This window comes from Miniopterus schreibersii, assembly GCF_964146895.1.
Source record: "Miniopterus schreibersii genome assembly, chromosome: 18".
Lineage (NCBI taxonomy): Eukaryota > Metazoa > Chordata > Mammalia > Chiroptera > Miniopteridae > Miniopterus > Miniopterus schreibersii.
In genome coordinates this window covers 3,135,248-3,147,456 of record NC_138121.1, presented here as the reverse complement: position 1 = coordinate 3,147,456, position 12,209 = coordinate 3,135,248, and the positions used below count along the sequence as shown (strand labels likewise).

Sequence of the window (12,209 nt, the reverse complement as noted above, 5' to 3'; positions counted from 1 at the left end):
GGATTGATCACCTGGGGGCAGGTAATGGGGTGGGAACAGCCAGGTTGGAGTGGCCTCCACCATGAGGCAACCCCCTGATGAAACATACCTAGCGGAGGCTGCCATCTGGGAATAGGTACTTTAGTGAGGCAACCACGTTGCCATGGCAACTACACAGCATCAGAGGCGAACCCAAAACCACTGGGAGGCAGCCCTCTTAGACTGGCTACCACGCGTGGGGACAAGGCAGGCCGGCTGCTGTGGCAACTGCAGCAAGTCAGGGAGGAACCAAAGGCCAGGCTGGGAAGGCTCCTCTGGCGAGGGAGCTATGATGGAATGGGGGCACTAGGGCCCAGGGGTGGTCCCCAAGGAGGCAGACACCATGCGCGAAGACCACACTGAGGCACCCACGCTGAGGCTGCTCTGCCACGTGGCCTTGTGGAATTGGTGATGACGGCCAACCTGCTCGTGACCTGCGTGTTGGTTCTTAAGTGGCCAACCTTTATTAACTTTAATAAGTCATTTCTCCAGCCCTGAAGTAGGGTAGTTAGATCTCTGGTCCTTTGGTGACTTCAAAGACTGTTGGAGGAATCCGAGTCCCCTGAGTTGAGGCCTGCGGGTTCAGATCGGCCTCCACGGCTCGAAGCTGCGTGGAGAGAGTCTGTCTCAGAAGCCTGGACTGCAGGTGGAGCTGCAGGCAGGGGGAGCAGGTGTCTCCAGAGGAAGGGGCCCTGCAGCCCCCAGTGCGCCCAGTTTCGGGGACAGGCGCCCTCCCCTCCCTCAGGCCTGACGGGAACTGGGTCCCTGGCCTGGCTGACCCCACCCCTTCCAGGCCCAGGCTTTCCCTCCCCAGATGCGCCCTGGAGGGAGGCTGGAAGGGGGGATGCCCAGTTGGGCCCGGAGACCCTGCCCTGCTTTGAATGCCGGCTGTCCCTTAGGCACAGGCTTCATACCCTTTGAGGACCCGGAGTCCAGGCCCTTGGTCACGTCCCTCTCGGACACAGGCATCCAGGCCCCCAGCCACCGCCTCCCTCAGACCCAGGAGTCTGACCCGCGTCCTGTCTCCGCACCCCCAGGCCCGCCCCTCCCCCTCCCGAAGCCCCGCCCCGCCCCGTCAGGTACTCGTCGCTGTCGTAGTCGCCGTCGTCCAGCTCCTCCCAGTCCTCCGGCACCCGCACCGAGCAGTCCCGCGCGAAGGGCCCGTCTCCCTGGGCCGAGGGGAAGCGCAGGCAGTAGATGAGCCGCACCCACTGGCAGAACTCGCAGTCCAGGGTCGCGCGCGGGCCCCGCAGCTGCAGGTAGCAGGCGCGGCCCGTTTCAAACTTGACCTTGAGCTGCCTTCGTACGATGTCGTGGACGTAGAGCCGGACGAACTGCAAGGGGAGCATCCTGGGAGGGCGGAAGGGGCGGCCGCAGGTTCGGACCTGCCCCGGCTCCGCAGCCCCGGCGCCCTCGGAGTCGGGGTCGCCGCCCCCCGCCCCCTGGGTCCTTTTCCACCTTCTCTGCCCCATGAGCCTTATCCACCCGCTGCTTCCATGCACCACGCGCACTCGTGCCTCCCGCGCGCCCTCCCTCCGGATCCCCAGGCATGAAGAGACAGCCGCCTACTCGAATCCCAGCTCCGTTTGGATGTTGGTTCGTCATCGGACACGTTCGATGTCCGGCAACCAAATTTCTGACCTTATCCCCGCCCCAGACCCTCCTCGCCGTCCTGTCCTCGCGTTTCAACCACGCCCTCCCACTTGCTCCGTCAGACACGTGGGGTTGCTCCTGACCCGACTCTCTCACCCCCACCCAGTCCTGCCGCGGAAGCCTGGCGGCCCTTCTGCTACAATGTATCCAAGCTCCGCTTCTCCCGCCCCAACGCCGCCGCCGGGGCCCGCCGGCTTCGTTCCCGCCTCAGCCCCCAGCCCGCCTGTTCCCCGCGCGGCCGCCAGAGGGCGCCGGTCAACACTGAGTTGGCTCCGGTCTTTCCCGCGGCTCAGAGAACAGCAAAGTCCTCACCTGGATCCCGAGGCCCTGCAGGGCCTGCCCCCATCCCCTCCCCCTCCCCCCTGCCCTCACCTCTCGCCTACTTCCTCGGCCCACTCCTGCCCACTCCGCTCCAGCCACACTGGCCTCCTGTTCCATAAGCCTGCCAGGCTTGGTCCTACTTCAGGACCTTTGCACAGGCTCTTCCCTCTGCCTGAAATCTTCCTCCAGCCGTCCCCTTCATCTCAGGGAAGTCTGCTTACAACCCTTGGCCTATTTGCAACCATGTCCACGCTTGCAGACCTCCGGGTGGTTCCTGCCTGGTACTTCACTTTTATCCCATTGGGCAAATTGCCGTTTATTGTCAGCTCGCCCAGTAGAAGGTGAGCTGGGGGGCAGAGATTTTTGTCTGATTTTGTCACTGCTGCTTCCCTAGTACCCAGATTGACACATAGTAGGTTCTCCATGGATACTTGTGGAGTATTTGAAGAAATGACTTGTTCAGGCTCCCAGCCTGATGCGAGGTCCAACAAGGCAGAAGAGGAAACAAGCCAGAGAAGGTGGGGTAATTTGGCCTAGGTCACACAGCAGAGTCTGAACCCAAGTTGTCCATGTTCTTAACCACAACAATTAGGAAGCCACATATGCCCCCTCTGGCCCAGGAAGTCTGCCTCTAGGAAGTGATCTTAGACACCCTCACACCTGTGCACATGGATGTCCCCTGCCTGCCACACTGTCTGTAACCCCAAGACACCAGACACAACCTCAGTGGCCGATTCCACCTATTATGTTCTCAGAATGGAAGGGTAACAGCTGACATTAATGGAGAGCTTACTCTGAGCCAGGTGCTGCTGTTCTAAGCACTTTTACTCAGTTTATCCCCCAGCAGCCCTGGAGGTGGGCTCTCCCCTTATCTCCATGATCCAGATGAGGAAACTGAGGCACAGACAGTAGGGAACTTGGCCAAAGCCAGTGAAAAGGTGAAGTCAGGATTTGAACTGAGGTCATCCAAGGGTGGCCTTTTGTTCAAGTATGTTCCCTACTACATTGTAGCAGCAAGAGTGGTGCCCCAGGGGCCCGGAGTTTGTCCAAAGGAGGACCTGGTGGCTGTACTCGTTGATTTGAAATGAATATTGACCTCATGCTGGGGAGTGAGTAGAGGGAAAGTAGCATAGAGCATGTGCCTGCAACTATTAAAGGGCCAACACGCACTAGATGCCCATCAGAAATGGTCCAGAGTAACTCTAGACTGTAAGCTGGTTAGCAGGGAGGGCCAGGGTGAGTCTTGAGGCTGTTTGTGGAGCAAGCTCAATGTTTTTACTTAGATGGTATGTTTATTGGGGGATGGGGGGTTAGGGGAGGGTGCTGAAGATTTTAAGGGTCAAAGCCCTTCCGCACCATCCTTAGTGTCCTTCCAACTGAAGGTCGTGACTCAGTGAGTAGTTTGAGATCAATTGGTGGAATACAATTAGCACTGAAAAGGAATGTAGAAAATGTCTGGTGCACCATAAGACGTCTGAATACTGCTTTGTGGAATGTTTTAAACTCACTGATGGGGATAAATAAAGGCTGTAAGTAGCCTTTAGTTCAGGTCAGAATCAGATTCTGCCACCAAGTGAGTTACAGAGAAGGCCACTGGCAGGTTGCTTCTCTAAATACACTACACCCATGGGAATGTTTTGGTATTTGCAGCTGGAGTTGGACGCAGGAGCCTAGGATGGGAGAAAAGTTTATTTTGTGTTATGTGTGTTTTATACCTTGGAGTGGATCTGCATTCTTCCACAAAGAATCAGAGACCTGAAGGGACGGTGTGTGGCGTGACACAGGAGTTTGAGCATCGTGAGGTCGGCAACTATGAGGAGCCTGAGGTTCCAATCCCAGCACCCCCCTGACCCACTATGAGACCCTGGGCAAGCGGCTCCCCTCTCTGGGCCCCAGTTGATCTCTTTGGAGGATGGGGCTAAGGGGCCCCACCATATGAGTGTGGTGAGATGATGATGTGAGTGGCCCAGGGGGTGCTTGGCATGCAATGGGTGCTGCAGATCATTCTCTTGACCCCTGCCAGGGTGTGGCTGAGGACTGTTCCCCCTCATGTCTACCTATCCCTGATTTCTGGCCTGTGGACTGCCCCGTCCTTGTTCTCCTGGGTGGCGGCAGCCCGGAGAGGGTGGGTAGCCATCCAAAGCTCCTGGCCCTGGGGGTCATCTGGGTGAAAGGAGGTGCTGCAGAGAGCCTAGGATGCCCTGAGCTGGGGGAGAAGGAGGTCTAGGCTGGGGTGGGGGCAGTCACCCAAAGAGCTGCAGGTGTCCATTCTCCTTGGCAGGGCCCGCCAGCAGCAACAGGTCTGGGAGGTCCAGGGCTGGACTGGAGGCTGCCACCCCCATGGTTACTTTGTTGGCAACTTCTCCTAACCTGGTTACCTGGGGCCAGGGGACAAGGGGAGGGATGAGAGGTCAAGGATCTTGGTAGGATTAAGGTTCATGAACCTAATGAATTAAATACCAAGATGGGAGTCAGATATCCTGAGGTCAAAGGTCAAGAGTTATACAGGTGTTAAGTCAGGGAAGCTGAAGCAAGGGAATCAGAGGCCAGGTTTCATAGAGGAGCTAGAGGTCTGGAGGTATCAGGAAAGGGGTCAGTCAGAATTCCAGGAGGTGGACGTTATGGGGGAGATGTCAGAAGTACGGAGAGCTGGGGTTCCCCAAGTCAGGAGGTCAGGGCTCCGGCTCAGGGGGCCCTGGGGCTCCACACCTGCACGAAATTGCTCTCAAAGATGGGTAAGTCTCGCAGCTCGTCGAACTCGCCACTCTGAAGGTGGCGTTGGAGCCGTCCAGGCCGGCCCACGGGACAGGCTGAAACGAGGGCGCGTCCTAGGGGGTCCAAGTTCGGGAGTCTATTCTAGGAGGCTGGGTCGGGCACCCCCGGGCTGCTAGGGCCCAGGGCAGCCCGGCGCTGAGAGCAGTGTCCCCACATTGCCGACCCCATCTCTCACCTAGTCCAACCCGAGGCCTGGCTCTGCCTCTCACCTGCCATCCCACCTGGTCCCACTACACCTGCTCCACCGAGGGCGGGCTTAGGCTGTGCTGCTCCTGCACCCCTTAGGGCGTGGCCGCGGGCGCTGTGACGTCACAGTGCGGCGGACCGGGAGACGCCCGTGATTGTGCCGTCACCCGAGGGGCGGTGCCCACCCTGCTGACGTTAAACCCCGGGAGCGGGCAGGCGCTAGTGCGCAGACGCAAGGAGTCGGCGCAGGCGCAAGGGCAGTGGGATGCCGCTGTCCCTCCCAGAGTGCTCCGCGGCGCTCGGCTCTCTCGCGCATTGGCTGGTGGGAAGAGGCTAAAATGGCGGCGGCCGGTGCCAGGACCGCTCGGCTGCTCCTGCTCCTGCTGATGGCGGCCGCAGCCCCCAGCCGGGCGCGGGGCAGTGGTTGCCGGTCCGGGGCCGCCGTGCGAGGGGTGAGTACTCATTGTCTCGGCACAGGGGGCGAAGCCGAAGGAAATCGCGAGCCTCGGACTTTGAGGTCGGTTCAGGTGGGAACGAGGCCGCGCACGGCCGAGAGGGAAGAGAGGCGAAGAAACAGAGGAAAGCGAGCTTGCAGCCCTGCACCTGCAGAGGCCGCGCAGCTGGGAGGGAGCGAGAGGAAAGCACGAAGGGGCGGGGCTCGGCTGGGATCTGGGCACCTGCACGTTTGCTGCAGGAGAAAGTAGGGGCCAGAGTGACACTCAGGGTTCTAACGCTGGGGATGTTCAGTCGTGAATATGCATGAGGGGGTGTGGCCCGGCGGAATACCGGCGAATCAGACGTCGGGAAGCTAAAATGTAAAAGGCGGGGCTCTGGAGAGATTGGAGGGCAGTTCTGCCGGCTGAATATGCATGAGAGGGCGGGATCTTGACTTCGGTGATTAAAATCTGGAACTGGGGTTGCGCAGATGTGACGGCTAGAGTGGAGGATGCAGCAGCAGTAGAAATTTGGAGAAAAGGAGGGCGTGCATCCCTCCTTTGGGGCAGATAAGGTGAAAACGAGGCTACTTGGGTATTATTAGCTTGGAAAGGAAGCATAGGGTGTCTTTTAACTCAGGAATGTTTATGATACTAGGCGTGAAAATGACCCGGAGTAGTTGCCTCGGAAACAAGGATAGCTTGTTTGCAGGCTCTGGTTTTCTGGGGCGCGCGTCAGTGTTTGGATATGAATATGAAAATAAGGCTCCTCTCTCACAGTCTGCTTGTCCTGGGGTCAGGATGAGAGCTCTATCGGTCCTCACTTGGGGTCCTCTCTCTCTGCAGGTGGGGGTGGAAGGCCGAGAGGGTGAAGGCTGTGGCACCGTGGGGCTGCTGCTGGAGCACTCATTTGAGATCGGTGAGTCCAGCAGGTTCCTCACCTGAACACTTACCCAGAGCCCTGAGAAGTCAGGAACTCTGGTTTGGGCGCTGTGCAGTATGAGATACCATCCCTTTACAAAGCTTTGCCCCTGAGAATGTGTTTGCATTACACTGGGGAGGTGGGGGTGGGAGGGCACTAGAGAATAGAAACTGCCTTTAACTCTCCTGTAAGTGTAGGACAAATCCAATTCAGAAAGGTCACCGCAGCAGTAATAACCTCAGAGCAGGTTTTTCTGACCAGTCACCCGTGCCCTGCACTAGTGGTTAGATGCTCTACGTGTACTAACTCAAGCATCCTCACAGCAGTCATGCAAGGGAGTAGGTGTTAGGAGTGTCTCCATTTTCCAGCAGAGGAAACTGAGGCTCAGAAGGGCACCACACTCCATGGCCCAGCCTAAACTGCCTTGATTCAGATGTCAGTGTGGCCCTGGCTGGTGTGGCTCAGTTAGTTGGACATCGTCCTGTGCCCCAAAAGGTTGCCGGTTCAATTTCCAGTGTGGGCACATGCTCCGGTTTTGGGCTTGATCCCCAGTAGGGGGTGTGCAGGAGGCAGCCGATCAATGATTGTTTCATCATTGATGTTTCTATCTCTCCCTCTCCCTTCCTCTCTTGTGAAATCAATAAAGACATATTTTTAAAAATCAATAAAAATATTTTTTAAAAAAAATCAATCTGGGGCCCAAACTCTGGAGGCATTTGTTATAAACACTGAGTCTGGGGCCCTCTTCAGACCTTCTGGGTCAGACCCTAGCATCTGCCTGAGAAAGCCATACTGACTGTGACCAGCCTGGTGGTGGGGAGCTCTTGGGCTCTGTAGCCCCTGTACTTTGCTGCTGGGAAACAGGCTCAGAGTGGTGAATGTCCCTGGGTCACCTGGCAAAGCAGAAGCAGGGCTTAGGAGCTGTGGGGTTGAGGCATCTGTTTGGTCTGCTCTGTAAGGATATGGTGGGGTATCCCTCATTTGCAGGTGGGAAAATGGGGGCTCAGGGTGGGGAAGCGACCTGGTCACTGCAAGTGTTGAAGGGTGCTGTGTTGGGGTGCTTGCTAAGCCCAGGTTCCCTACAGATGACAACTCCCACTTCCGGAAGCGAGGCTCAATACTCTGGAACCAGCAGGACAGCACCTTGTCCCTGTCACAGCGGCAGCTCAACGAGGAGGAGCGGGGCCGACTCCGGGTGAGGAGGGGACCTGGGGCTTGGCAAGCAGGGATGACACATGTGCTCTGGAGTGTGACATGCATGCCTCAGGGTCTTTGCCCATGCTGTCCCTCTGCCCAGCACACCCTCTCCTCCATCAATTTTCACACAACCAGCTCCTCCTCCTCTTCCAGATTCAGCCAAGACAAGTCATGATCATTAGGATGAGATTTGGTTTTGAGGAGAAAGATCCCCACAATAGACGAGAGCGTTACTTCTCCCATATCCCTCTTCATGGCCTTCTCAAGGGCTGTGCTCCTCCCAGGCCAGCTCAGTCCTCCCTAAGGATGGTGTAGGGACTTGCTGGGGCTCCGGTGGGGCTCCAGGAAGCAGGATAGAGGAGGGACTGAGGGAACAGCTCTACTTTAGGGAAGTCTGGAGAAAGCTGCCACAGTCCACTTCCACTCTATCCCTCTGACCAGATGTAGCTGCAAGGGTCCTGGCCTTCCCCACCAGCAGGGCCCCCCCAGAGGGAAGAGGCCTGAGCATCTTCCGCTTGCTGGGCCGGGAGTGGGCGATGCTGGCTGGGTGAGACTGGGAAGGGCCTTTTTGGCTGTGGGCCCAGTGGGGGTCTAGGCTTGGAGGGTCTGGGCATCATCCCTCTCACCGCCACCACCTCTGCCTGCCCTGCAGGATGTGGCAGCCCTGAACGGCCTGTACCGTGTCCGGGTCCCACGACGGCCTGGGGCCCCTGATGGTTCAGAAGCTGGAGGCTATGTCTCTTCCTTTGTCCCTGCGGTGAGTCAGTGATGAGGACCTGCCTCGTCCTCGAGGGTCTCTCCAGCTGCACCCATGTGGTGGGTTCTTTGAGATGGCAGCAAGAGGGGGTCTTGGGCCTGCGAGAGGCTGCTGCCCTTGGGCTTGTGCGAGGGGGTGGGTGGCCACGGAGGCTTTGAAAGATGCTCTGGGGCTATGTGAGGGGCAGGAGGCTCTGGAGTCCTAGTGCCAGCAAGGCCTGGGCAGCAGCCCCTGCTCCCCCCTCTCCTGACACCCCTTTAGTGCTCCCTGGTGGAGTCCCACCTCTCGGACCAGCTGACACTGCACGTGGATGTGGCTGGCAACGTGGTGGGCCTGTCAGTGGTGACGCACCCCGGGGGCTGCCGGGGCCACGAGGTGGAGGACGTGGACCTGGAGCTGTTCAACACATCTGTGCAGCTGCAGCCGCCAGTCACGGCCCCAGGGTGAGGGCGCAGGATGGGGCTGCACAACCCTGGCCTGGCGTGGCCATACCCCTGCCTTTATGGTGTTCTCAGTGGCTCTGGTCCCTCACCCCATCTCCTTCCTCCATCCCCCCAGCCCAGAGACAGCGGCCTTCATCGAGCGCTTGGAGATGGAACAGGCACAGAAGGCCAAAAACCCCCAGGAGCAGAAGTCCTTTTTCGCCAAATATGTGAGTGGGGGTTCCACTGGCCCTGCCCCCTTCCCGACAAGCCCCACTCTTGTCCTGAGTGCCCCCTGCCCTGCTTCTCCTCCTCCCGGCCTCCTGCGTGTGGGCCTCGTTGTGTGTCCCCCTAGTACCTGGGCTGAGCCTAGGCCTGGATGGGGCAGGTGAGGGCTGAAGCCCGTGTCAGCTCTTAGCGCGGTCACGGGGCATCCAAGCTCAGTGCATGGCCCCTCAAAGCTGGTCGTGCTGGGCACTGGGATGCCCGGGTTCAGGGCAGACTTAGTATAGGCAGTGTCAGTCTTGAATGGATGCCTTTTGGAAGAAGTGCCGTGAGGAGCACTGTGGAGAAGGGAGGTGTCAGGGCAGCTCTAGGAGGAGGCTGGGACAAGTGTCCGGTGGAGAGAATGAGGCCTGACCTGGGCTGGGGCCAGGGCTGTGAGGCAGAGATTTCAAAGGAAAAGGGTGGTTTGGAAAGGATGGGGCTAGTGGGGTCCTCCAGCCAGGTCCAGGAGGCAGGCAGCTCTGGGCAGGGGTATTTGGGGTGGCAGCGCTCTGGGCCAGGGTGCCCAGGAGGCCAGTCTGGAGCTGAGGAGGGGACAGGCCTGCACTGCCAGAGAAGGTCAGAAGTTCAGGGTCCTTGGACCTGGGGGATCCCGGGCTAGAGGAGTCTAGTGCCGCCTGAGGAGAGGCCCCGGGTGGTGGAGGCTGATGTGGCTGGGGCCTTGGCCACAGGTGGGAGGGTGCTAAGTGCTGTGCCCCTGGGGCCTGACCTCAGGATAGCCCAACAGTTGAGTTGCGAGGAAACAGAGGCTCAGAGAGGCCAAGAGCTTGCCTACCCTGGCTCTGCCCTCCCCAGTGGTTGCAGGACCCCATGGCCACCACTGGCCCTGACCCGCGCCCTCCCTCCTCAGTGGCACCTCATCCTGGGGGGGGCTGTGTTGCTCACAGCCCTGCGTCCTGCTGCCCCTGGGCCCGCGCCATCACCGCAGGAGGCCTGAGTGAGGACCAAGCCCCCTCCTGTCTCTGCCCTCCCTGCACCCCACCTGCCCTCCCCCCACCCGTAGTGATGTAGGAGACCCGGGCCCCTCTCCTCACATGGCCTCCCCTTAAGCCAGCCCCCACCTTACCTGCCCTGGGGGGAATGCTGCTCATACTCACCTCCCTTCTCTCTGTGTCTCTCTGTCCGGCCCACAGTGGATGTACATCATTCCTGTCGTCCTGTTCCTCATGATGTCGGGAGCACCGGATGCTGGGGGCCAGGGGGGTGGCGGGGGTGGGGGTGGGGGTGGGGGCAGTGGCCGGTGAGGGTCCTGGGGCCAGTCAGTGCCTGTCCTTTGCCCAGGGAACTTCCTTCCTGCCCAGAGTGCCCGTGTCCTTGGTCATCCCACAAAGGATTCGCTGGCCTCTCTCCAAGAGACCTTTCCCCGTGGGCCTCGGCATTGCTGTCAGTAGAGGGGCGGTTGGATTCTTGGCCACACTGCACCCTGCCTGCCCCCACAGCCCCACTGTCGCCTCAAAGGCTTCCCTTTGCCCACAGGCTGGAGCCCAAGCTCCTGGGCCCCTCTGACCTCATTCCTCATCCCCAACACCCCCAAGCCCTATAGTCTGGGAACATGCCAGTTCTCTCCAGCCTCTGTGCCTTGTTTGCACCCTGCCTTCCCAGCCCGCTGGATGGGCCCCTCAACTCCTGTCTCTCTCTGCCCTTGAGGGCACAGGGCAGGCCTGGACTGGCTGTGGGCCCCTGGCTCTGTCCCTCCTGTAGCCCTGCCCTCGGGCCCTACTCTGCCCTCCTTCTGCCCAGGATGCCAGGCCCTCCATAGGCTTCTGCGCTTGAGGAAGTGATGTTTGAAATTAGCACAAAACAATATTTCATGGAGTGCAGGGCCTGGGATATAAATAGAATCCCACCACCTGGGCTGTGTTCCCTGGGACACGGCACTAGGTGAGGACTACTGGGCCTTTGCTGTTTATTTCCCCCACCCTGCTTGCCTATTTAAAAGCATTGACGAGAATATATTGAAAAATAATATGTAAAGTTTTAAGAAGTTACAGCTCCCAGCAGCCAGATGCACCTGTCAACTTGGCTCAAGGTTGTCCTGCTGTATATATGTACATAGGCATTACTGAGCTTCGATGTTCACACTGTGAATTATTCAGAAACCCCGAAACGTGGCCTCCGTCGCCGTCATGGCTGCATGATGGCCCTCTGTGTCATGTGGCAGTTTATTAAACTGTTCCCCAAATGTTCAGCACTTCGTTCTCTTCCTGCTTTATGTGGTTATAAACAGCCCTACAGTGAGCATCAGCAGCCAACCTCTCTCTTGTGTGAGTTTGAATTATTTCCTGGGGATGCGTGACTAAAAGTGAGACCACTGGCTGTTTATGAGCAGGTGACACATGAAGTTGTGTGGTGGAAAGTTCTTCCCCCATCACTTTTATTCCTGTATTTTCCCCCTGGAGAGTTTATGGAGCACAAGCCAATAGGGACGCTGGTGCTCTCCCCACTCTAACACAGAAGTCAAGTGGCACTGGCCTTGGTCTTTACTACCCCAAATTGTGCAATGTGGCCTGTGGTTTCTGGAAACGATTCTGCAGGCTCTTTTATTTAACCCATCTGAGAGACTTCATGGTGAGGATCTGGGACCAATTGTTGGACCCCCCCTTTAGCTGTCAGCCATCTTTGCTCCCATTCAGGAAGGGATAACAGTTTCATTACAAAAGTGTCAGTTTGGCCCAATTCCTAGAAATAGGTTCTCAAGCAAACTGTGTACACTCAGTCCCACCTTCCTTTGTTTCCCATACAGTCCCATTTGCATTTCCATGGCAACACAGGTGAGAATCTGCCCATAGAATGACTTGAAAACCCAAGAAGCCCAGAGGTTTAAGTTGGCATACAAGAAGCTTACTGAGTATATGACGTATATGTATGTATTGACTAGGAATAAAATATCTTTTATTTTTACAGAATTTTGAAAATTCTCCCTTTCTCCTTCCCCACCAGCACCCCCCGCCCCCATCCTGCGTTCTAGTCACTGTCCCATGTCTAATACAGCTGGGTTGCAGTTCCCTCCTCTGCCACTAGGTGAAGATGGGATTTCACTGAGACTGTCTCTTAGGCCTTGTGTGGGCCCAGGTGGGCCCCCTCCACGGAGGGAAGTGCCGGGCAGGGGACACTGGTGGTCCTTTGGGAAGGTCAGGATTCCCACGAAGTCTCAGCCCTAGCAGATGCTGGTCCTCAGGAACACTGGGTGCCTATTTTCTCTGTTACACAAGAGCCGGTGCATCCTCTCCACTGCTGAT

General features: G+C 58.0%; 2 protein-coding genes across 4 annotated transcripts; one reads left to right on the top strand and one right to left on the bottom strand.

Annotated features, from left to right (window-relative positions):
• Positions 1-461: 461 nt before the first annotated feature.
• Positions 462-5,269, bottom strand: GARIN5A (golgi associated RAB2 interactor 5A; the record flags this gene model as incomplete). Its single annotated transcript, XM_081119026.1, has 6 exons — positions 462-625; positions 1,102-1,368; positions 4,240-4,370; positions 4,702-4,802; positions 4,977-5,047; positions 5,148-5,269. The coding sequence occupies 6 exons, from the start codon at positions 5,267-5,269 to the stop codon at positions 601-603; spliced, it is 717 nt and encodes a 238-aa protein (XP_080975152.1). The 3' UTR covers positions 462-600.
• EMC10 (ER membrane protein complex subunit 10) lies at positions 5,261-11,876 on the top strand. Of its 3 annotated transcripts, XM_081118843.1 has the most exons (8): positions 5,270-5,405; positions 6,234-6,306; positions 7,395-7,504; positions 8,159-8,263; positions 8,525-8,706; positions 8,822-8,915; positions 9,821-9,907; positions 10,104-11,222. In XM_081118843.1, the coding sequence occupies exons 1-7, from the start codon at positions 5,292-5,294 to the stop codon at positions 9,905-9,907; spliced, it is 765 nt and encodes a 254-aa protein (XP_080974969.1). In that variant the 5' UTR covers positions 5,270-5,291; the 3' UTR covers positions 10,104-11,222. The 3 variants fall into 3 exon arrangements, with proteins under 3 accessions (XP_080974968.1, XP_080974969.1, XP_080974970.1); XM_081118842.1 differs by lacking the exon at positions 9,821-9,907 and having other exon boundaries at positions 5,261-5,405; positions 10,104-11,876; XM_081118844.1 differs by lacking the exons at positions 8,159-8,263; positions 9,821-9,907 and having other exon boundaries at positions 5,272-5,405; positions 10,104-11,876.
• The last annotated feature ends 333 nt before the right edge of the window (positions 11,877-12,209 follow it).